General features: G+C 46.3%; 1 protein-coding gene across 1 annotated transcript in view; it reads left to right on the forward strand.

The window, feature by feature from the left end:
• The window catches only part of MIPEP (mitochondrial intermediate peptidase), a 110,937-nt gene that overhangs the window by 77,933 nt on the left and 6,541 nt on the right, over nucleotides 1-26,463 (forward strand). The window contains exons 17-18 of the mRNA XM_088458542.1: nucleotides 7,696-7,817; nucleotides 8,789-8,862. Coding sequence (XP_088314668.1) covers nucleotides 7,696-7,817; nucleotides 8,789-8,862 — 196 coding nt within the window. The remainder of the gene's footprint in view (nucleotides 1-7,695; nucleotides 7,818-8,788; nucleotides 8,863-26,463) is intronic.

The following is a 26,463-nucleotide window of genomic DNA, read 5'->3' on the forward strand; positions in this document are numbered from 1 at the left end:
AGGGAGGGAATGAGGAGTGGGTCGGAAGGTTAGTGGGAGGGAGGGAATGAGGAGTGGGACGGAAGGTTAGTGAGAGGGAGTGAATGAGGAGTTGACGGAAGGTTAGTGGGAGGGAGTGAATGAGTGGACGGAAGGTTAGTGGGAGGGAATGAGGAGTGGACGGAAGGTTAGTGGGAGGGAGGGAATGAGGAGTGGGACGGAAGGTTAGTGAGAGGGAGTGAATGAGGAGTGGACGGAAGGTTAGTGGGAGGGAGGGAATGAGGAGTGGGACGGAAGGTTAGTGGGAGGGAGGGAATGAGGAGTGGGACGGAAGGTTAGTGGGATGGAGGGAATGAGGAGTGGGACGGAAGGTTAGTGAGAGGGAGTGAATGAGGAGTGGACGGAAGGTTAGTGGGAGGGAGTGAATGAGGAATGGACGGAAGGTTAGTGGGAGGCAGGGAATGAGAAGTGGGACGGAAGGTTAGTGGGAGGGAGTGAATGAGGAGTGGACGGAAGGTTAGTGGGAGGGAGGGAATGAGGAGTGGACGGAAGGTTAGTGGGAGGGAGGGAATGAGGAGTGGGATGGAAGGTTAGTGGGAGGGAGGGAATGAGGAGTGGGACGGAAGGTTAGTGGGAGGGAGTGAATGAGAAGTGGGACGGAAGGTTAGTGGGAGGGAGTGGACGGAAGGTTAGTGGGAGGGAGGGAATGAGGAGTGGGACGGAAGGTTAGTGGGAGGGAGGGAATGAGGAGTGGGACGGAAGGTTAGTGAAAGGGAGTGAATGAGAAGTGGGACGGAAGGTTAGTGGGAGGGAGTGGACGGAAGGTTAGTGGGAGGGAGGGAATGAGGAGTGGGACGGAAGGTTAGTGGGAGGGAGGGAATGAGGAGTGGGACGGAAGGTTAGTGGGAGGGAGGGAATGAGGAGTGGGACGGAAGGTTAGTGGGAGGGAGTGAATGAGGAGTGGGACGGAAGGTTAGTGGGAGGGAGTGAATGAGGAGTGGGACGGAAGGTTAGTGGGAGGGAGTGAATGAGGAGTGGGACGGAAGGTTAGTGGTTGGGAGTGAATGAGGAGTGGGACGGAAGGTTAGTGGTTGGGAGTGAATGAGGAGTGGACGGAAGGTTAGTGGGAGGGAGTGAATGAGGAATGGACGGAAGGTTAGTGGGAGGGAGGGAATGAGAAGTGGGACGGAAGGTTAGTGGGAGGGAGTGAATGGTGCCTGCTGCTGCTATCCTTGACTGTCAGTTATTGACATTAGAATGGATTGGCAGCTGGGCAGTTTGGGAAAAATGACAGATGGTGCGCCTGTGAAAAGGGCCCTGGAGAGGACATCGTTCACCCCCTTCCCCTGTTGCTTTGGTGTGACCAATAAGACAGTTATTGGAAACCAAACCCAGAGCTACGATTAGGTAGTTTAACTGCCTAGGGTGCCAGCAACTGGGGGGAGCCTATGAGGCCGTCTGGCACAAAAATGAAGGCTTATCCTACTCAATGTTAGTGGTGGTCAGTATTGCCGACAGCTGTGTCCTTATTATTTCTTTTTTGTTTTGTTTGTAAAATCTATGTATTATTTGTGACTATTTCACAAAGTGAGGTAATTGGGGGCAGGTGCAGCAGGGTGAAGATTTGCCTTTGGGTGTCTAGAAATCTTGCACCACCCCTGACAAGGGTAGGTGCTCATAGTCAACTATAGATGGTCATAGAAGCTGTTCAATTTATGGTCTCTTGTATACTAACTTGCTACTACATGCTGCCCCCTCCCTGTCTTTCCCATCTGTATCATGCCCGTCTGTCTGCCCCTCCCCTTGAGAATGTAAGCTCTTGCGAGCAGAGCCGGATTTAGACCTCATGGGGCCCTAGGCAAGATACCAGTTTGGGGCCCCCCTACCTCAAACAATCAATAGCACTTTATTTGCATTCTTGATTCATGCAAAGCATCCCTACCCTAATCCTCACCCTAACTCAACCCTAAGCTCAAACCTGACCCTAACCATAACCTCTAACCCTAATACCCTAACTGCTAAACCCTACACCATCCCTAATACCCCAACTCAAACACCTAATCTGACCCTAATACCCTAAACCAAATTGATACACCAACCCTAATACCTTATCCCTAATGCCAAAACCCAAACTAAACCTAATACCCTAAGGTTATACTCTGCATTATCCATTGAATACATCACATAGGCCTGAGGAGTGCTAAGGATTAGAAGGTAGCTGCGAGGTGGCATCTGCAGTGGTTGTGGTGTGGCCGTGCCCAGTATTGTTTGACACTGCTCAGCTGAGTACAATGATGGGGATGAGTCATCACCATTACACCTCCTCCCCCCCCCCCTTTTTTTTTTTAAAGTACACTACAGGATTTATTTTTGTAATGGTAGGTGGGGAGTGGACAGGACTGCATTATAGTATAGTATATTGCAAGTACCTAACATGAAAATAGCATCATCCTGGATTGATGTACTAATAATATCATGATCATCATAATGTATATTACTATATGCATGTAATATAAGGAAGTCCTGTCCACTTCCCAGACCCCATCTACCATAAAAAATAAATCCTACATAATTCAATCTATATTAGAGTAGGTGAGAATAGCACAGTACTTGACCCTCCCTGCCTGGCTGCTGTGATTCCCTGAGATCTGGATCCTTGGTCACTGTCTCACTCAGCCAGACTCTGCCTTGGCCTGTCCCTCTGCTCCTTGCTGGGTGCCACCAGTGCGTGCTGCTGGTGGCAAGCTGCAAGCCTGGCAGTCAGTGGCAGAGGCTGCTGTGAAGCCTGGCAGGCAGTGGCAGAGGCTGCTGTGCTGGGGGTGGGCCGGAGCTGGATGGGGCTGGTCGGAGGACCTGGTGACCCTCGTCCTCCCTCTTATGCGCAGTCACTCTGTGACAATGCAGACAGTGGTGCCGCAGCGGGACTCTATAAGCGAGTCCTCGTGACATCTTGATGTCACGCGGTACTTGTACAGTGCTCCTCTGGGAGCATTTTGACCGGCCAGATTTCTTGGGGAAAAGGGGCCCGTCTAGGGCCCCGCGAGTCAAAAGGGGCCCATCCACGGGCCCCTTGCGACTCGTGGGGCCCTAGGCGAGCGCCTAGGTTGCCTTGTGGAAAATCCAGGCCTGCTTGCGAGCAGGGCCCTCTACCCTCTTGTGCTTCTCCTTTCTTTATGTTCATCTACTTCTTACTCACCACTAGGACACCTAACACTTGGTGCCTATGCTTTGATGCTTTATTGGGTGTTATGGCCACCTATGTGTCAATGTATGTTATCGATGTCCTTGTCCATCATTGTATTGTATTTTACTGTGTCACTTTTTGGTTATAAACCTTGTAAGGTGCTGCGGAACACTTGTGGCGCCATATAAATAAACGATAATAATACTACAGTCTTAAAATCTTTTTCTTTAAAATGTACAAATGATTTAGAGATTTCTCATTGACAACAAACCGTAAGGTATGTACAAGTGACCAACTCCTGCTGCATTTATAATGGAAAGATATAAAAAAAAAAAATCCAGTAATAATAATGCAACAACCAGTCTCCTGTAGGCAATATTCTAAACACAATGAGAAACCCAATTCTTTCTAGGTAACCAGAAGCATGGATTTCTGTGAAACATTGGTGCTGTTATCTCACACTCACACACTTTTTTATTTATATTTATATTTATATATATATATTTATATATTCCAAAACAGTGGCACTCTCAGGACTTAATACAACCTCATCAGGACCTGATTGCCACTATTTTGGATTTGTGCATTTACATTTTATTTTGGAGGCACCCAGGCTGGATGCACAATGTTTAAGCATTGAATGCCAGCACATGTTCGTTCAATATTTATATATTACTACCTTTCAAAAGTTTGGGGTCATCCAGACAATTTTTGTGTTGACAGTTTTACATGAAAACTGAACTCTATTTATCAAATGAGTTACAAAATGAATAGAACACATAGTAAAGACATTGGCAAGGTTTAGAAATAATGATTTTTATTTGAAATAATAATTTTGTCCTTCAAACTTTTTGCTTTCGTCAAAGAATGCTTCTTTTGCAGCAATTACAGCATTGCAAGCCTTTGGTATTCTAGCTGTTAATTTGTTGAGGTAATCTGAAGAAGCTTCACCCCACGCTTCCTGAAGCACCTCCCACAAGTTGGATTGGCTTTTCTTGCGTACCATACGGTCAAGCTGCTCCCATAACAGCTCAATGGGGTTGAGATCTGGTGATTGCGCTGGCCACTCCATTACAGACAGAATATCAGCTGCCTTCTTCTTCCCTAAATAGTTCTTGCATAATTTAGAGGTCTGCTTTGGGTCATTGTCCTGTAGGAGGTGGAAATTGGCTCCAATCAAGCACTGTCCACAGGGTATGGCATGAAGTTTCAAAATGGAGTGATAGCCTTCCTTATTCAAAATCCCTTTTACTTTGTACAAATCTCCCACTTTTACCAGCACCAAAGCAGCCCCAGACCATCACATTACCTCCACCATGCTTGACAGATGGCATCAGGCACTATTGCAGCATCTTTTCACTTGTTCTGCGTCTCACAAATGTTCTTCTGTGTGATCCAAACACCTCAAACTTCGATTCCTCTGTCCATAACACTTTTTTCCAATCTTCCTCTGTCCAATGTCTGTATTCTTTTCACAGTCTCAGATATGGCTTTTTCTTTGCCACTCTGCCTAGAAGGCCAGCATCCCGGTGTCGCCTCTTCACTGTAGACATTGACACTGGCGTTTTGCGGGTACCATTTAATGAAGCTGCCAGTTGAGGACTTGTGAGGCATCTATTTCTCAAACTAGAGACTCTAATGTACTTGTCGTCTTGCAAAGTTGTGCATCGGGGCCTCCCACTTCTCTTTCTACTCTGGTTAGAGCCTATTTGTGCTGTTCTCTGAAAGGAGTAGTACACACCGTTCAGTTTCTTAGAAATTAAGGCTATTCCATGCAAGAAATTGCCAAGAACAAGAATAGACTGTCGAGTTTCACATGAAAGTTCTATTTTTCTGGCCATTTTGGAGAGTATAATCGAACCCACAAATGTGATGCTCCAGATACTCAACTAGCTAAAGGAAGGCCAGTTTTATAGCTTCTCCAAGGAGTAAACCCATTTTCAGCTGTGCTAACATAATTGCACAAGGGTTTTCTAATCATCCATTAGTCTTCTAAGGCGCTTGGCAAACACAATGTACCATTAGAACACTGGAGTGATGGTTGCTGGAAATGGGCCTCCATACACCTATGTAGATATTCCTTTAAAAACCAGACATTTGCAGCTAGTATAGTCATTTACCACATTAACAATGTATAGAGTGTATTTCTGATTAATGTTATCTTCATTGGGAAAAAAAAACAGTGCCTTTCTTTCAAAAATAAGGAAATTTCTAAGTGATCCCAAACTTTTGAACGGGTGTGTGTGTATGTATGTATATATATATATGTGTGTGTGTGTATATATATATATATATATATATATATATATATATGTATATAATATATATAGTGTGTGTGTGTAATATTACACCAGTGGTTCCCCGTACTGTGCGCCCTGGCACCCTGGGGTGCCTCAGGACACTTGCAGGGGTGCCTCAGGATGGTGCTCAACACCAAATAAAATGATTTATAGTCAATGTAATATACATATGTGGGCAAACAAGTGCAAACCTGTCCAGCACCACATAACTGACCCTAAGGATGACAGGTAAGCACAATTTACTTCACTTTACTACTGTACTTTACTAAAAAAAAAATCCTGAATTTCTCAATAATAAACATAAACTTGGAGTGCCGTGAAAACAGCCCTGATGCATTAGGCTGCCTTGACTCAAAAAAGTTTGGGAACCACTGTATTACACTATATATGTGTGTATCGTGCCTGGTATAAATGGCTGCTCTCACTTTGTGTAGGTGATGAGTGCCCTTTGCAAAAATATATATTTTTAAATACCGAAGATCAGTGATAACAGAATAAACAGGTTTGTTTTATTACAGTTAGCTTGTAACATTTGCAAATGAAACTGGCATTTCCGTTGAGAATGTAATAATTTTGGATTAATGTCAGGTTGAGCATAGGGAGTCATACTGGAGGGCAATCCATCACACAGTGCGATCAGCTTTAGCTACTGAGCGCAGAGAACAGGCAGTGACATGACCGGTACATGGCACATAACAAGCCCTCGGCAGTTCTTCACAAATGAGCTTATTAAATGTCCTCATCATCCTTCCCTGGGTTGTTACATCTGTATGGCGTTACAGATAATTATGCAGACTTCACTCCGCTGAGCCTGTATTACCTGTGTAATGTAACCTTCAGCTAAAAGACATATATATTTCTTGAGTGTGCACGTTTTAACCCCCAAGCGCCTTCTTTTTTTTTTACTTCTTCTTCACTGGAAACCATGTCCTAGTTTATATGGAACATGTCAAGATCTTTCAACAGCCAGAACATTAAAGATGCATGCAGGACATGATCTTAATGCCTCCCATGTTTACTCTCACACCTCCTGACATGCTACGTTTCAGTGGGTTTGTGCAGCGGACAGAGACAGATTGTGTTTTACAAACATTAAAAATAGGATTTTGCAGATTTTATGGCAAGCGCTGTCTTTGAACAGTCATGTACAGATGTGTATATCCCGGGTCTGCGCCGTTCACACGGGTGCAATGCTGGCACTTGGAGATTATGTCATCACCAAGCGCCGGAAACTCCAGATCTCCCCTGAACGCCAGACCGGAGCGGACCGGCGACCAGTGGAGGGGGTCCTTTCCAGGGGGGAAGGTGTCATTCGGGAGGCTGTCACCGGGCAGGGAGAGATTACAGCCACCCCTTATGAAGCGGGAATGGGATAAAAACCGGAAAGGTCCGGACCATACGATGAGGCTGTAATCTCTTCCTCTCTGGTGACAGCTTCCGAATACCAGCCAATCACCATGAGGTAAACAGGTCCCAGGTTGGAAGACCTGGGTTACCCGTTTCCACTGAGCCTGACCAGGGTTCTACCTGCGTAAAACCCTGCTTGAGACCTGGGAAGAAATTTGGGGGGTTTTTGTCCTAGGAGCCTTTTCTACTGAGTCGCTACCCAGGTTGACACAGCAATAACCCGTACATTTTGGCCAGTGGAAAAGGGGTATAAGCTTATTTGCAGAAACCTGAGAATGCAGCATATTAAGCTGCTGAGGACCAGTGACGTCGCTGAGGTACTTCCTGAATCTTTTCTCTCCCCTGATTCTGGTGATTAGTCGGTCGTGGTCTGCAGTACCCAAGAACAGAGACCATTATATATAACCAGTGCCTGCTGCTCCTAATTTCAAGTAGTTTCCCAAGAAAATTTGCAATAAATAAAAAGGTTTAAGCGGCATGCATGCACAATTTATTTTATGAAGACTATGTACTGCTACAATTAAGGCTTTCACTAAAGCTCCTGTTTATTGTGCGTTTTTCCTGCTAATTAGGGGGTTAGTTTTAGTCCTGGTTCTACATTTGCATTTTAACACAACACTAATTGTACCATGATTGTTATATATGTTATTTGATGTCTCAGCCTTTATAGGGTTAACTGAAATAAAATACTTCAATGTAATTAACTGAATTACAACAATGTGTTCAACATTTTCGGCTTCGTTTGTACCAAGCACCGTTTTCTATAAACTACACAGCAACCACTGAACAGTTTAATTTAACATAATTCTAATTGTTTTGCGGCAGGCCTGGCATCTGCGATTTAGTCATCTGGTGGGATATGGTGCCAAATATTACTCGTACCTGATGTCCCGGGCTGTGGCCTCTATGGTGTGGAAACAGTGCTTCATGAAAGACCCATTTGACCGGTAAGGGCTTTACTCTCCTTTGATTTTCTGTCTATCCTCCTTTTGTGTTGCTTTGTGTGCTATAAAAGCTGTAGTACCACCACCGGTCCTGCTTTTCCCCAGGGCTGCTGCGGTTTGCTCAGTTCAGCAGGGCTCCTGTACATCTCATGCATGTCTACCCCTGTAATTATCTCCTGAGCACCTTACTGTGGTTCTCATGGCTAAAACTGATAGCCAGCATTGGCAGATTGGCAGTGTGTTACTACCACCCAGTCAAGGTGGTAGTTTATAGCTGTGTGACAAATCTCTCCTGCGTGCTCGCGCTCTCTTTCTCTTTTTCTCTCTCTCTTTTTCTCTCTCTTTTTCTCTCTCTCTCTTTTTCTCTCGCTTTTTCTTTCTCTCTTCCTCTTTCTTTCTTTCTCTTGTTTTTCTCTCTCTCTCTCTCTCTTCTCTCTCTCTCTCTCTCTCTCTCTCTTCTCTCTCTCTCTCTCTCTCTCTCTCTCTTTTCCAGAGCCTATAGATTATTATTACGGAGGCCAGCCAGCAGAGGTCAGCACTCATGTACCTGGACAGTGAGTGTCGTCCTAATAGAGGGGGTCCCTTCTAAGAACTGGTGCTGGGAAAGGGTGACCTTTATTGAAGTAAATAATGGAGAAATACTCCTTGATTCTAAAGTGTGCCTTGCCTTGTTTTATATGGGAACTAGAATTATTCAGGGGGATTGGGGTCAAAAAGTGTTTAGATTATCCAATATAATGTAGATTAAACTCTAGTGAACATTTTTGTTATACACTATGCTGGATATCGTTCAGCGTTGTGCACCTGGAAATGTCAGGGAGTCTTATGCTCCGCTGTAGAATGAAGGACGTCGTTGTCTCATGGTGGCAGGCTTCCCTATATCGGTATCAGTCAGGAGACATGAGACTGTCCCAGCACATCCTCCAGGGAACGGAGCATGCAGGTGGCAGTAACAGGATCTGTCTTGTCTTTAGGGTGATGGGAGAGCGCTATCGCAAGGAGATGCTGGCACATGGTGGTGGAAAAGAGCCCATGCTCATGGTTCAAGGTAAAACAAGAGATGTTTGATCCTCTGATCTTTTTGTCTGTTCAGTTGACCAGGGTGTATGTTTGGCAAACACCAGCTGCTGTGATCAGATGGTTATCAGACGTCTCAGCCTGTTCCCAGCAGCAGCCTTTTCATATGAACAAAGCTGCCTCAAGAGTTTCCCATATTAAGGAACACAGCGCTCTTATTGCCTGAGATGCATCATCTAGGTTTTCTTTAGATTGTAAGCTCTAGCGAGCACGACCTTCTGTTTCATTGTGTGTTGTACTGTATTGTTATGTTCACTTAGTCTGTAATTGTACAGAGCATATTGCAGTGTATGCTGGACGATAGTAGAATAAGAATCTGCTTATACAGCTGGGTTTATTCGCTATAGTAAAGGCCGAACTACAAGCACAGGTAATACAATGCTGCAATCTAATATATATATATATATATATATATATATATAATATAATATATATCTAGCAGCACATGGTCCGGCACTCCAAAGCAACAAATCCAAAACTGCAGACTGTGCCTTCACAAAAAAATCCAATAAATATACATTAGGTGCAGCACTCAACTTAAAACTGTGAATGGAGTTTTCTAATGGACGAGTGCCACACCTGTGTGTGTGCATATAGATAGATATCTATCTCTGTGTGTGTGTATGTATGTATGTATATATATATATTTGTGTAATAAAAAAACATTGTTTAGTTCTTATTTAATTTATCAACTGCATTGAACATTCATTTGGTTTTATGATCCCTATGTTCTTCTGTAACCCAGACCACCTCCCCCCGACTGCCTTAAAGACTGTGGGGGACATGTATCAATCCTTGGAGAGAGCGAAAGTGCCAGCCAATCGGCTTCTAACTGCACTTTTACAGGCTGCTTGAAAAATGACAGAAGCTAATTGGTCAGTACTTGATCTCTCTCCAAGGCTACCATCTCCTCCTATGCCTCCCCACTACCACCACCCCTTTAGAATATAATCTCTCCCAAACTGGCCCCCTCCCTACCCACTACTTAACGTATATGCATGTAACTGTGTGTACAAATATACTGCAGAATTGTGGCACCATTTTGTTTCTTCATTGTTCCATTTTTGTTTTGTCCTTTATTTTGTGACACCGCAGTCGTCACATCTATTAGCAACAGGCTCATTGTTATGATTATTATTGATCTTTATTTGTGCAATTTGTTTACATCTACCAAGGTGGATTTTTTTTTTTACCTTATGCTTAAATGCCAATAATATGTTAAGCAGTTGTGTTGAAGTGGTGATGTCACCGTTCAGTAGATGTATAAGGTGTTTCTTCTTCAGGGTCCATAGGGGGATCCGCAGGGATATCATGGGGTGTGTGAGGTCGGAGCGGTCCGGGCACCAAACAGTTAAGCTTTAGCTCCCAGGATGCATCCTTCCTCCTTCATATATACCCCAGCCACAGGCAGGCAGACCGTTTTGTGTTTGGTGCGGCAGGATACGTTTTCACCTTTTCTAACAGGGGAACTGCTACAGCAGTGCCAAGCTTTTATGTTTAAGTTATTTTTTTATTTATTTTTTGTTATTTAAGAGTAAGCATTATTCACGAGGCCAGCGCACCTGGGAGTTAATGCATCACAGGGGAGGTAGCCTCTCCCTTGGCAGCCCCTCCCCCAGCCCAGACTGCGATCCCTCCATTAAGAGCTTTCCCGCTTCTGGGCTGCTCCTTCATCTCCATCCTCCATCTCCATCCTCCATCTCCTACCTATATGAGACACTCCATAACAATTATTCAGTGCTCTGCTGAAGCTATTGGTCTCAGGAGTTTTGAGTCCAGTCTCCCTGTATACCTCTCCTCATGGGCCAGGTTATTAGTAGTAGTTGATTCATAGCCCATTGTAATTATATTTAGATGCATTGTATGTGACTTGTGCTAGCTCTGCTGTGGTGATGCACTTTAACTTTCTGACTGTCAGTTATTCCTATCACTGCTGCTTCTCCTTAACCCTCAACTACCAGGTGTGTAGGAGTTCAATAGTACTTCACATTTACTTGTGAAGGTTGTCACATTGCATTGTTATCTTTACACTTATTGTGTGCTATTACTGCCTATGTTTTCTGTAGATAAGGATAAACAGGAGGCTAAGGCCCCTGTGCTGGTTGCATGCAAATCCTGTCTTGCCAGCTTGTCCCTTCAGGATTCCATACAGGATGGTTTGTGTACTAATTGCTATAGATTTACTCACCAGTCCTCATTACCAGCCCCGGTATATGAACCACCCTGGGTGTCCTCCTTATCCCAGGTTATGACGCAGCTAGTGGATCGTTTATCAACTCCGATGCGGCCTCCTACCATGGGGTACCCTCAGCTGTTACAACCTACAATGCCTGTATCCCCTATGCAGTCTCTTTGGATGGATGTTTATGCCCATCAGAATATGCCGCCTCTCAGCAAAAGTTACAGATGGGGGAAGACCATTGGCCACCAAAGCACATAGGCGGACTGTATTAGCCTCTCAGTCCACCCAGCTTTCGGATTCTGACGCATCATCTGAGGAGGCTCTCCGAGTCACACTCTGATGAGGAGCTCCGTCAATCAACAGTGGATGTTCCTACTTTAGTGAGGGGGATTAAATTAATCCTAAATATAGAGGATGATGAACCGTCACCTAAAACCCTGTTGTTTAAACGTCAGAAGGTGGTTAAGGCTGAATTTGCTCAATCAGAACAGCTCACTGAGCTTGTGGGAGAAGCTTGGGGTACTCCTGGCAAGCGGTTCCAGGTCCCAAAGAGACTAGCGTCTTTTTACCCTCTACTTACTAAGGAGTGTTGATTCACATGTGGCACGCTTAGTTAGAAAATCTACGCTGCCATTACCATCTACATTCTCCCTTAAGGAAGCCACGGATAGAAAGCTAGAAACATGTCTAAAGTCAGTCTACTCTCTTTCTGGCGCTATCACTAGGCCAGCTATGGATGCGGCCTGGGTGGCTAAGGCTATCGAAGGATGGGCAGGGGCACTGGAAGAGAGCCTGCCATCAGATGCTACCAGGGAACAACTGGCCTATATCTCCCATATTCAGGAAGTGGCCTCTTACTTGGGAGAAGCTGCGTTGGATACTGGACCCCTTACCTCTCGGGCATCTGCGACTTCGGTAGTCGCACGCCGGGTCTTTTGGCTACGGTCCTGGAAGGCGGACATTGTATCCAAGAAGGCACTTCAATCCTTACCCTTCTGTGGAGACAGTCTGTTTGACGCAGAATTGGACAAGAGGACTGTCTTTTCCCAGGCTGTCTAAGACCACCAAGCCGCGAGTCAAGCATCCTTGGTCAGCCAGACGTCCAGCTTCCAAGCCTGACGTCAAACCTTCCGCCTGATGGGACGGGCCTCCTCCTGGGGAAACCCAGGGTGGGAGGCCGACTACTTCAATATGCCGACTCTTGGCATGAAACAACAGACGCCTCTGTACGAGAAGTGGTCTCTCGGGTACGCCCTCACTTTCTTGAGGCGTCCTCCCCAGCAATTTTTTCATACAGGTTCCCGATCAGACCCTATCAAGGCCCTGGGGGGTTGATTATCTGTTCCTTTGGCTCAGAGAGGAATAGGTTTTTATTTCATCCTTTTTTTGATTCCAAAGCCGAATGGGTCTCATCGGCCTATTCTAAATCTCAGATCCCTCAACAACTTTATCAGAGTGCCCAAGTTCCTTATGGAGACTTTATGATCAATTGTCAAGGCAATGGAGCCTGGGGATTTCATGGTTTCTCTGGACACTCAGGATGCATACAGTACCTGCATGTACCTATTAAGTCAACCCACCAGTGGTTCCTACGGTTTGCTGTTCCGCAGCAACATTACCAGTTTTGGGCACTACCCTTTGGTCTGTCAACAGCCCCTCGGGTCTTTACCAAAATAATGGCAGTTATGGTGGCACACCTCTGACGCCAGGGAGTCAGAATCCTGCCATACCTAGATGACCTCTTAATCTTAGCAGATTCACAGCGGATGATGCATCTGGGGACACTCCTAGATTCTCGAATACAGAGGATCTTTCTGCCAGCAGACAAGATTTTGACCCTACATTTGCATGTACACAGCTTGCTCCACTATCGGAGGGTATCCATTTACTCAGCAATGTAGGTCTTGGGACCCATGGTGTCCACCTTCTATATAGTGGAATACGCCCAGTTCCACTCCAGGCCTTTGCAGCAACTGATTCTCTGCCGGTGGAACGGACTGTGTCATCTGATCCGGTTCCAGACGATCGTCCTCTCTCGAAGGTTCGGCTTTCCCTCTCATGGTGGCTACAGATGTCCCGTCTGGACAAAGGTCGCCCCTTCTGGATTCCAAATTGGGAACTTCTCACGACAGATGCCAGACTTCGCGGATGGGGTGCGGTAGTCGTCAGACCTTTCAGGGATGGTGGACATCCCAGGAAAGTCATCTGCCAATAAACATTCTGGAGCTTTGAGCAGTGTTCAGAGCAAGACCTTCTCTGGGACAGGCAAGCCCAGATCCAGTCCGACCACACAAATAAAGTAGCATACCTCAACCATCAGGGAGGCACACTAAGTTGGGCAGCCATGCGAGAAGTGGCAAACATTCTGGTCTTCGCAGAATGTCATCTACCAGCAATCTTGGCAGTGTTCATTCTCGGAGTCCTCAACTGGGAAGCGGACTTCCTAAGCCATCGGGACATACACACCGGAGAGTGGGCGCTCTACCCGCATGTCTTTCAAATCTTGGTGGACAAATGGGGCCTGCCAGACGTAGACCTCATGGCCTCACATCACAACCACAAGGTCCCCAGGTACGGGTCCAGGACCAGAGACCCCTCAGCCACCCTTGTGGACACTCTGGCAGTGAGATGGGACTTCAATCTCGCATACCTCTTTCCTCTGATCTCCCTCCTCCCGAGGGTACTTCGAAAGTTCAAGCAAGTAGGTGGCAATTGGCAGACTGTGCTACAAAAGCTTTGTTGGCTGTTTGACGCATGCACTGTGCAGTTTAGGAAAAGCGACATCTGGTGGACAGAATGTTGTATTACATGCTCTGGCTTTTCCAGCTTTTCAATACGTTACGTTGCGCCTTATTGCAGCATGATGCGACCTAGAATGCCAAGCAGTGGCGCGACAGGGCGCAAATAGCATGGCGTGCTACATGGCGTATGGAGCAAAGATGTAGCAGGGCACATCTGTACATGTTACCATTTTGTCCTGCTCATGAGAGAACTGTACTACGGAGTTGAATCCTCTGCTTATTGTGTCAGAGGCTCTATGGAAAACTCTGAAATGCTGTGAGCAGTGTTTCTGTCCAGCAGGAAAACAGCTGAATCAAATGCTTCAGTTTGTTTTGTTGCTCCTGTCACACGAGATTACACATCTTCTTTAGAAACTGCTCATATGTTATGTAAAACTTTTTTCTGGTTGGCACTTTCCTGCTCTGACGTATTTTAAGTCTCTTTACTTGGCGACGTGAAAGCAGCTTGTGTGATACCACCCTTTACACAGATACCCCCTAATTCATCAAATTCCAGGTTTTCCTCCCCCACTTCATTATATTACACAGGAACATCTAACATTTCAACATCAATTCTCACTCACATTTATACAAAGTGCATGGCCGGCGGTTCGATTCCCGGCAGCGCCTGGCCGACAAAAACAGAATTCCCGGCAGCGGAAGCCTGACAGCGCTGGAAATCCCGATCGTCGCTATGGTAAGTACAAACTAACCTAACCCTCCTTAGGGGTGCCTAACCCTAACCTCCCCCCCCAAGTGCCTAACCCTAATCCTCCCTCTAAGTGCCTAAACGTAACCCCCCTTCCCCGATACCTAAACCTAAGTCCCCCGGGGGGGGTACCTAACCCTAAGTCCCCCCCGGGAGTGCCTAACCCTAAGCCTCCCTCCCCCTAGCCTAACCCTAACCTTCTGGGGGGGTGCCCTAAACCTAACCCCCCCCCCCTCCCGTGGCTATCCGCTCGCAGCGCCCGGCATCCCTTTGATCGGGATGCTGGGCACTGGTCTCCGGGCGTCGGGGAAATGCCGGGCGTCTACATCTAGACGCCCGGCATTTCATCCCTCGCCGGCATATGACAGTCGGGAAGCCGGCTGTCGGTATTAAGGCAGCCGGTTTCCCGATTGTATACCATGTGGACACATCTATATGTTCCCTGATTAATTGCTATAAATTAAACGTATGTATTTATATATTATAATGTGTGTGTGTGTGTACGTGTTCCCGCTAGGCTGTTTCAGTGGTGCGCTACTTACTCTCTGATTTTTAAAGGGGCAAAATGCGCACTGCCCTTTTAGCAGCGCCCAGATAAAACAGCCTGCCCACTACCAGCACGGCACCTATAGTTACTGAGAGGAGAGCTTGGGGGAACTCCAGCACCTCCGCAATGTAGCGGCAACACTATAGAGATATAGATATGTATAGATTATAATAATCTATCTCATCTAAATATACAGTATATCTGGCTTCTCCCAGATAAAAGCAGTTTGCAGTGGGAACTTGCTCCGTTACACGGCTGCAGAGTATTATTGCAGTTCTTCATCTGCGGAGCAGGAAGCCTTTGATCCATTTGCACGCACATTCCTGGCTGCTGCTAGCACTCATCTCTGCCCACATCTGCTCCGTCCTGTTGTACGTTTTCCTACGGACTTCAGATTACGTTTTATTTTTCTTCCCTACAGTTGTTGTCACGGTAAAATGTTTGTTGTAAGTAACTGCACCCCTGACCTCAAAGTGATGTCACTAGTTCCTGTCGGTGGGCTCCCTATTATTTATGCCCACCAAATTGGTAGCTGTCTCTGCATAGGGGCCGAGCGTGCACCCTCATTTTATCATGACACTGCGACTAATCCAACCCGTGCTGATAAAATGATTTGATCTGGGCTTTTCCGGAATAATGAAGTAAAATTGTCCAGCGCTTTTTTGATATAGCATGTATGTAGATTTGCCATTCACTTGTTTTTCCATTGTACTGTAGAAATTCTCCTTATCCTGACCGTGGCACATTATGATAAACATACCCCTTCTATACAATGTCTTCCCAGCGGGAGATATCCTAACCCAGAAATGCCATTCCCACCCGCGCTACATTTCCTTCTCAGCTGTTTGTCTCGGGGTCTGACTTATGCTACAGTACAAAACGAGGAGCGTAGTTTGTTTTCTCTGCTTTTAAGTTAGTGGGATTACTGTTTTGACTCCGGTTTCCCTTTGTAGAGGGGTCTTTGACTAATTGTCAGTTCACTCAAACAATGTTTTTGCTCAAGATGTTTGTTGTTTCCCCTGGCTATGAGGGAAATGACTCCACAAATACATTTTCCCAGAACTGTGCGTAGCGCTAGTTATCCACTTTATTTTCAGAAAGTCATTTGGACATGCTTAATGTAACGGTACTTGGTTATATTCCACAATGTGCTGATTGTCATAGTGACCAGTCCGGGTCTGTCATTGTACTAGTGCAGTTTAGAAAATGGACGTCAGCCTCCACTGGATGCTGGTTACAGGTCATGGGTTAGATATGTCAAATCTTGGAGAGAGACAAAATGGAGAGCGATTAAAGTACCAATCAATCGGTTTCTAACTGTTTGAATAATGACCGTTAAAAGCTGATTGGTTGGTAGGTACTATAGCTCTCTCCAAGGTTTGATAGATCTCCCCCCATGTGAGCACACCAGTCCATTTAATCCAGTGAGGATGGTCTGTGGCATGTTTCCAGCACAAATGACTGAGATGCTTGATAGGCTCATTATTGGGCATGGTGACAAATGTGATTGGCAGAGGACTTCTGTTGGTGTGTGCGTGGCTATATTATATTGCGCTAACAGGCCGGGAAGGGATCCAGCTTACGAGCCAAATTCTGGATCTCTTCAAACCTAGCCAGCAACATGTGTGGTCAAACTGAAGAATGATGCCGTGCCTCGGGTGGAGTTGGGCGATCAGACTCTTAGGAGTCTTCTTTACTAATATTGTGACTGAGATAGCCAGGACCCTTTTTAATAATGTGTTCTTATTTGGGATTGACTTATGCTAGAGACACACATTGATTACACGTGTAGCTTAAGCTTAGGTGTTGATGCCTGGGAATGATCCACTATAAATTGACCGGGCCTGATCTAAAAATCAACTCTGCAGATGAGCATTGTGCAACTATATATGCGGTCATCTCCACAGGCCTCCCATGTCATCCAGCAACTTGCTCTAGCAGTCCGGCCATATTGGAAATGGATACACTATGGCGCTCTCTATCGCACAATGCAATCCTATGGAGTCGTGGGAGCGAACACAGTGCGTGTATCTGCTTGCGGGCGCACGCTTCGCCCCATGCTTGGTATGTTTTGACGCATACGCAGCAAAGATGCAAGCGGACACATCTGTAAGATACATTAAATAAATCCATATTAGATTGAAGAGAGCCTTGGATCCAGAGCCTTTAGCCGTATGTGTACAGCATACTCCCAGGTAGTTCTGATTTCATTGGACTGTTCCAGCTTTTGCAAGTGGGTGGTTGCCAGCTGCAGTTTTGGGGTGTGCATGGGTGTATTAAGGCCTCAAATGTCTTAATTTGTAAATGGTGAATGCTCCACCTGGACTGGACCAGAATTCAGTAGAGGTCAGAGTTTAGGCTGTGACATGCACCATTTCTCTTTTTAACGCATGTTAAACACTGGTTACAGTTATGGGACCGGCGGCTGCGATGGCGCCGGTCTCAATACCGTCATCCAAATCCCGACTTGGAACTTAAGATAGAAATACTGATGCCGGAACGCTGAAGGACGCCAGCCCATATGAGGTAAGTCCTGGGCGCCCTTAGCATTAGCCGCGGGGGAAGGTTATGTTTATTGAGCGCAGCGGGGTTAGGTTTGGGGAGGTTAGGGTTAGGCACCCCTAAGGGGGGAGGTTAAGGGTTAGGCACCACTGGGGGGGTACCGGGGATGGTTAGGGTACAGGATGGGGAGGGTAAGGCTACAAGAAGGGAGGGGAAGGGGGGAGGGAAAGTATACTTATCCGACCATCAGGATGCCGTTGTCGGTATTTTGACGGGAGGTATCACGACAGCCGCCGGCATTACATGCCCATTCCGTTAAACACAAGTAAGCAGCATTGCATTGAGTATGACAAAACAGCAGGTTATTTTGCTCAAGCCAAACGTATGCGGAAATGCATGTACAGACTATTATATGGCATCCAATTGAAAGTCTTGAATTACTCATGTCCAATATATTCAGCTCTAACATCCATGTAACTTAAATAGAGATTTGTAAGTTTTACTGATGAGATTTTTTTCATATAAATCATGTTTAGTTTTGTGTATTCCCCCTTTAATCCATTTTTAAAAGGGCGTGCCATCAGATGTGAGATACGAGCTCTCTGTAACGCGACGCTCGTTATTGTGGTAGAACTTTCTTTTGGCATAACCACAAGACAGCTAGCAGTAATCCATCTAAGTACGTTGACATAATCATAATTGACATTTTAAAAGGGCCATGGTTTCCGAACAAGCAAGACGTGTCTTCCAGATCATGGTACAAAGACAGAAGTACAGATTTGTTTATATTTTATATGGTTACACCCAGACAAATCACATCATCTGACAACATTGGGCAGATGTGACTTTATAAGATTACGGTAATGTATAATTATAATCACCTAAAATAGCTAGTCACAGAGTGTGGAGACTCCGTACAATATACTGTGCTCATTTGGTAAATATACCCTGTTCATTACTAGGATTATTCTTGTGGGGGGTTTTGGGGGAAATAGCCATAATCTTTATCTATACAATGACTAAATCCTTATTGGTGGTGGAGAGGTACCAAATTGTATATTGCTGTAGGATAACGTTACATATACACAGACTATAATGGGGCAGTGTTCCAGTTTCTGGCATGTTAGAAATCTTATGGTGCATACACACGGTACAATTAAAATGGACGATATGAACGATAATGATATCGATCATATTGTGCATTTTTTCGGTGCCCAATGACCTGCGATGCGCGGGCACATATGGTCGATATCGACCATCGCCCTTTGATGCAGGCCAACCTCGTCGATATTGACCAGGTTTCTAGGTTCGCTATAGTCGTTGGTGAGTTGGTGGTGTGCTGGATGATTGATATGTATAGTCCAGCACACCCGGGAGATCAAACAACGATACTTTGAATAATATTTCTTTACCAAACAATAACATTTAGGTGTTTATTTTTTTTAAAATATAAAAGAAAAACGTTCATGGTTTCAGCACTTTGTTCCTCCCCTGACCGTGTCCTGTAGCTCTGTGTGAGCAATCCTCTTTGGCCAGGCCCTCCATCTGAGGGTGCTGGATGTAACTGTCTTAGCACCAATCTATCAATCAGACTGCAAACCCAGCCTGGGATATTTTAAGTACCCTATAGTTGAACAATCCAGTTATCTCTGATGGCAATTTGCTCAGATAACCCAACAACCCTACACATAAGTTTCGGGTATTTAAGTTTATCGCACACATCCCACCTTCAGTTCCACTTGAGCATAGTTCTCGATAAGCAATGTGACGGTGAACTATACAGTTTATCACAAAGTGAGAGGGGCTTCCAAATCGGACAATTCCCAGTAATACACTGAGATGCTAATTGTCATATAATTATGTATGACCAATCAGAACATGTTTACCTAATCCACGTAAAACCTTACAGGAGCTGTTTTTAGACTTTTTTTATTGAATGTGTCAAATGCTAGACGGTGATCAACAGGGATTAAGATTGACGAGTTCCCCGGGGGGACATTCGCTGCATAATCCAGTGGTGTCAGCTAAAGGTAGACAGAGGCCTGCCCAGCTGCTAGGGAGCGGTGTGTATTGTGGTGACATACACAAATAGCAGTATAAGCAGCCAGTCAGTCAATATACTGTACATAGTAAATAGTACCTTTAGAAATGTCCTAAAAGTCACTAACATTAAAGGTTCCGACACTGTGGTTCCTGGCTTCTGCAACGTGTCCATAGGTCAGAATGTTAAATATTATTCAAGTTTTATATAATTAATTGTTAGGCATAGTCTAAGCTGTGTTTTGTTTTGTTTTTTCTTTTGTTAATGAAAATTAGTTTTTTTTTTTGTGTTTTTAAGTCCCCTTTATTTTCAGTGTTACTAAATACACTATCATTACCAACATTAGTACATTGATGCAATAGTAGTTAGCATTACTGCGTCACAGCACAGGTCTTGGGTTCAATTCCCGCCTTGACCCTAACTGTGTGGAGATTGTATATCTTCCACATGCTTGCGTGGCTTTCATCCTGTCAAATTGGGACTGTTTGGGGTATGTGTGAAGGAGACTATGGGGTCTCCTACACACACCCTGGCAGTGATCACGCTGAGCAGCAATATGTGGGTCCCAAGGACCCGCCACGTTAAAAAAAAAATAAAAAAAAAAATGGGATCCTACCTGACCATTTCTGGGTCCCGTCATAATTTAGCCTTTAGAGCTCCCCACATGCCCCTCAGACCTCCCCACATGCCCCCACACTAACCCACATACGCCTAAGTTTTGTACATAGATGTCAGATTTCAGTACCCATTGACAATTATGAGGACTGCAGTCTGCTGTGGTAGTTAAGGGCCTGTACATTAGCAGATCTTTCTCTACGATGAAAGACAAAAGATTTATCCCTTGAAAATTCCTTGGGCTACGGTGACAGATATCTGTCATGTACATGACAGATTTTTATGAACGATGAACAATATTGCATGACATCATTCAGGGAGTGGATTTTTTTTTAATGTTTATATTAATTTTCATTAAAAATATCATTCGTCGTTGACCACTTATAAACTGACAGATATTTCTAATATCTGTCAGCGATAATTGATCAACATGTTGGAGAGAATTTGTCGCCCGCGGGAGTGCGCATCTGTCATCGTTCAGGGCCTATCCATGACAGATAAATTGAACGACTGAACGATATATCATTCATCGTTCAAATTTATCTGCTAATGGATAGGCCCCTTTAGTCTTCTGCAGGAGATGTCTGTGAAATTTTCTGCTTTAGACTGTTCTTACATAGCGGTGATACATAAAATGATGCAGTAACTGTACTTTCTGCATCATTTTATAAAAAAAACCACAAACCAATAAAATTGAAATACATTTTAAAAAAATACCTAAAAAAGATTTTCTACGCTTCCCTTTGAACAAAAATGTTCAAAGAATTCTCTGTTTCTAGCTGTGCACTGTTCTGTATATTTTTCTGTGTGAGCTGGATGGGGAGGGCTGCCCTCATGCTGCAGGTCCTTATGACCCCTTGAATTCTCGATGTGTGGGAGGCGGAGTTGGGGACAGGGCATAGGAGGTGGGGACCCGGAGACAGGGCGTAGGAGGTGGGGACCTGGGGACTGGGCGTAGGAGGTGGGGAGCCAGATTACAGGTGGTGGGGAGCGGTGTAGGATATGGAGAGCCGGGGACAGGTGTAGAAGGTGGGGACCCGGTGACAGGGCGTAGGAGGTGGGGACCTGGGGACTGGGCGTAGGAGGTGGGGACCTGGGGACTGGGCGTAGGAGGTGGGGAGCCAGATTACAGGTGGTGGGGAGCGGTGTAGGATATGGAGAGCCGGGGACAGGTAATGGAGGTGGGGACTCGGTGACAGGACGTAGAAGGTGGGGTCGTGGGGACTGGGTGTAGGAGGTGGGGAGCCAGATTACAGGTGGTGGGGAGCGGTGTAGGATATGGAGAGCCGGGGACAGGTGAAGGAGGTGGGGACCCGGTGACAGGGCGTAGGAGGTGGGGTCGTGGGGACTGGGTGTAGGAGGTGGGGAGCCAGATTACAGGTGGTGGGGAGCGGTGTAGGATATGGAGAGCCGGGGACAGGTGTAGGAGGTGGGGAGCAGGGAACAAGAAGAATGGGGGGGGGGTCAGAGATTATAGGTGGAAGGGAGCTGGGGACTGGAGGAGTTAGCAGGGACAGGAGAAGGGGCTGGGTGCCAGGTATTAGATGTGGAGGGAGCCAACGTACAGGAGGAGGGGGAGCTAGGGACCACAGGAGTAAGCCAGGTCAGGAGAAGGGGCTGGGTGGGTACCACTATGTATTAGATGTGGAGAGGAAGCGGGGATTAAAAGGCAGAAAGTCGAGGACTGCTGGGGCCAGGTGCGCTGCAGTACTCTCCATCCTCATTCTATTGTCACTATGTCTCCGTCCAGCCTGCTGCTGGCTTCTGCTCCTCAATGTGAGCCTGATCTCCGCCTTCAAACAGCAGGAGGGGCGTCAGCACCTCCAGACCCTGTTTGAAATATTTCCAGAACCGCCAACGCTGCACATTGTAGCCAAACCCCCGTCGCCTAACCAGCCCCCACCCGATGCTTCACTACCGTGGCGCTACCCGCTATACACTCACCTGTCCCACGGTGTGCAGACACACATTGTGCAGTGTCTTGTCTGGTCCACGGTGCCTTCTTGTTACCGGGTGCTGTCTTCAAACCAGGGGCCCGGCCGCAGTCTTCACTCCGGAGGGTAGGGACACAGTGACAGTCTGCGCATCGGGGAAGTCCTCACATATGAGCTGCTGTTGGCTCCACCCCCTGTTCTAGTTCTCCCTGCAGCTGGGCCAGCGTATACATCAATCATTTAACCAGGAGCCACGGCATTGGCCGGCAAAAAAAAAGTGAGTCCCCAGTCCTCATTTGTGAATTGTAAAATACGCGCTATAGCTACATACACCTTGGTACTGCCTAAGGGGTCGCCTACCGGGGCCGCAACTAGGGGGGGGGGGGGGGGCTGAAGGTGCACGTCCACTGCTGCACTCGTTGCCAATGTCCTCTAGCCCCGCGCCTCAGGGGGTCTCCAAGCGAGATGCCCGCTGAGATGTTATTACCAACTGGTGCCCGGCTCCTTCCCTGCAGCGCCGCGGTAGCCAAAGGCTGGAGTTCTCTCCAGAATTCCAGCTTCCTGCTCTCCCTGCGGGCACTATGGGAGAGACGTCATGACGTGTCTCTCAGAGTTCCGAGGAGCAGCCGGGCAGACCGGACGGCGGCAGACGTAGGAGCGGGGTTTAAGTTTTTTGTTTTTTTTGTGTGTGTGTGTAAGCGGCACTACAGGGGCATTACCATGTGGGCGCTACTACAGGGGCTTTACTATGAGGGCATTACCATATGGGCACTACTTCAGGGCTATTACTATATGGGCAGTACTATAGGGACATTACTATATGGGCACTCCTACAGGGGCATTACTATATGGACATTACCATATGGCATTACTATATGGGCACTCCTACAGGGGGCATTACTATAGGGACACGGCTGCAGGGGACATTACTAAGGGGGAATTACCAGGGGGGGCGCCAAATTACTGTCTTGCCCCAGATGACAAAAATCCTAGTTTCGGCCCTGCTCCTACACACACCTACAGTGCACCTTGGTACTGCCGCGATTATTATATATATTATTATATATCCATCTTTGAATTTTTTTTTATTAATGTACCAAGGGGAACTCGCAGGGACAGCTGTTGCGGTGACATAGTATATAGCAACAATACATAAAATTATGCAGAAACTGCCATTTCTGCATAATTTTATGTAAAAATCAGCTTGTTACATCTGCCCCTAGTTCACTGTATATTGGTATTATACAATCTTCTACATATACTTTTTGTTTTTTTGTGATTGTTTTTCTATAGCATCAAGTCTTAGATTTTTTTATTCTTTTTTATATATTTGCTTAGTAAACGCAAATGAAATGCTTTTGTCATTGGATAAAAATACTCTAAAATCCAAACCATATATTTTAGTGACACGGAAAGAGCTCTGTTTAGATTAAGGGTGGAACATATCTAAATATTTACTCTTACATTTTACAATATTTTTGCCTTATTTTAACATGAGAAGATGGCTTCACTCCAGTTACACTGTGGAGATTAGTGTAGACTGTGCTCAGCCCCTCATCTGGTTGTCGCTTAATTGCTGGCTAAACACATGTTTAATGCACAATACAGGAACAGTTGCTTCCACCAGATTTATTTCTGTATGACATTTGTAGGGTGTTTTGCAGTATCATGCGGCAAACTGAATTGGGGACCTCATTCAGAGTCGGTCGAAGCGGCCGCACAGTCGTACTGGAAAAGGGGCCGGATATGCAAATGATTCCCTCGCAAGTTGCGTCCCTAAGTTCGGATCGGTAGCTGGCCGACCAAGGGGAGGAAGCGGTCGTAATTCAAAAAAATACGCCCCCTTCTCGTACGCATTGCACGTCATCTCCAGGCATATAAGGATTAATCGAGACCATCGGAACTGGTCGTAGAGCTTAAAGTTGACCATACGCTCTCTTAAGCTCTACGATCAGGTCAGTGTGAAAACCTCCCATGTCACATGTGCCATGACGCTACTTTGTTAATTATGCACTCCCATAAACCGTATGCACTCCCATAAAACGCCGTTCGCATAATTAGGCACGCCTGCGTTCGGATCTCCACTCCCCCGTTTTCAAGCACCTCCCCTGTTACCACCCACAAACGCCTCAATCTGTCACTCAAACTACCGACCTGGCTGTGTTCAAGGAGAGAGAAATTTCTGATCGTAGCGGCTAGTTTGCGCACGCGCATTGCGAACTTTACGCATGCGCAGTATAGCGAACATCGGTGGCGTACGACCGTGCGGCCGCAACGACTGACTCTGAATGAGGTCCTGTGAGCTTTTATTTCGCTGTCTACATCCTGCTGGCTTGGGAAGAGAGGAAATGCTTCTGAAGCTTCCTATGGCTTCTGTGCATCTTAATTTATTCCTGATTCGTCTATCAAGCTGGGTACACACTGGGCGATAATATCGGTCGTTCAATCGAACGTCCGATATATCGTGAGTGCGTCGGCGAGGGTGTACCCCGATATGTCTATGAACGACGCCGTTCAGACGTATATTATCACAGCACAGCAGATATATTGGTGCATCTACCGGTGTGTACGGGCCACCTGCCTATCGCCTGTACAAGTGCTGCAGGGACCCGGCGGTGAGTGACTGCTCTACTGGGCGGACAAATTTTAAATGCCCACTCAATTGTGACGTCAGGCCTGACACATCGGGTGGATGCCAATCGTTAGATAGGTCGGCAGGTCGACCTAGTGGGTACCCAGCATTAGGAATTGAACTTCAGGCGTCCTCACTCTTATTTCCTGTATGCAGGACTTTTCCTCTGTCTTGTGGTTACGTATGAGCATTGCGTGACTCCCGTATACTGAGAACTAATGTGAATGCTTTCTATTTATCGGACTAACTATACATTATCAGGCCCATGGCACTCCTGCAAAGCTGAAGTTGCCACATCTTTTGGAGCCAAGCCATTGCAAAATTCTGATTCATCTTCACAGATCTGCTAGAAGTGCCTGAACATACACATGCTATACATTTATTCATTGGATGCTAAGTTGCATGAAATAAATCCATATTAGATTGAAGGGAGCCTTGGATCCATTGACCTGGGGGCTTGTGCTCCCAGGACCCTTTAGCTGGGAGTTTGCTGTACACATACGGCTACTTTCATTGGACTCTTCCAGTTTTTGCAAGTTGGTGGCTGCCACTTGCAGTTTAGGGGTGTGCATGGGTGTATTAAGGCCTCAAATGTCTTCATGGGAAATGGTGAATGTTGGTGAATGCTACACCTGGACTGGGCCAGAATTCAGTAGAGTCCATGGAAAAATGCAGATAACCAACAACCTGTCGACGTAATTTGTCTGCCGCTGCACCTTCTGGCTTTAGATTTGTATCGGTGCTAACCTCATGGGTTCCAGACCTCAATGTAAATGAGCTTCAAGAGATATAGGCCCTGATTCAGAGCCGGACGCTCTGACCAGAGCGCTCGCTCTGAATCAGGGCCCACCTCCATAAATATGGAGCGTCCTCCTGGACGCTCGTATAGCTGTGGGTCACCACCCACAGCCTATACGAGCGTGCAGGATGATGGTCGCGATGGTCTTGACCATTGCGACCATCGCCAGTGCGACCAGAAGCCTGCGGTTGAGTTTATCAACCGCAAGGCCAGGAGTGATTTTGGCTCTATCAGAGCCAAAATCACTCCCACTGACATCACTAGTGATGTCAGTGGGGCCGGCTTCTCATGGTAGGCGTTCCCTTGGGAACGCCTCCGTCTGGTTGGCACGCCCACCAAAGGGGGCGTGCTGTCAATCAACATCGACAGCACGCCCCCTTTGATCAGACACAACGAGCGAAGGAAAGTCCTTCGCTCGTCGCGTCTCGCGCATGCGCACGACGGAGCTCCCTCCGTCGTGCGCATGCGCAGTGCACACCATCGACCCACTTGCGAGCGGACAGCCGCTCGTGAGTGGGTCTGAATGAGGCCCATAGTTGTATGCGAATTGTATTTAACTGGAACCAGTATATCCAATGGACAAAGCTAGATAGATGGCTTCATCTTCATGGCACCACTGTATTTATCTTTAGTAGCCAAATCCACACAACGTTTTCGGAGGCAGATGAAATTTGCGGCCTTAAAAGTGTCCTGGGTTGGGGGCCAAACTCGCGTTGTGTCTAGATGTCGCATGTACTGTTCTGCGTCGCTTTGGCAACAACTGATGGTTTCAAAAATATGTTAGGATGAATTGATAGGGCATAGAAGCCCATTATAAGGCTCTGGATATAA

The sequence above is a fragment of the Taudactylus pleione genome, unplaced genomic scaffold (assembly GCF_031769625.1).
Source record: "Taudactylus pleione unplaced genomic scaffold, aTauple2 ptg000842l, whole genome shotgun sequence".
Lineage (NCBI taxonomy): Eukaryota > Metazoa > Chordata > Amphibia > Anura > Myobatrachidae > Taudactylus > Taudactylus pleione.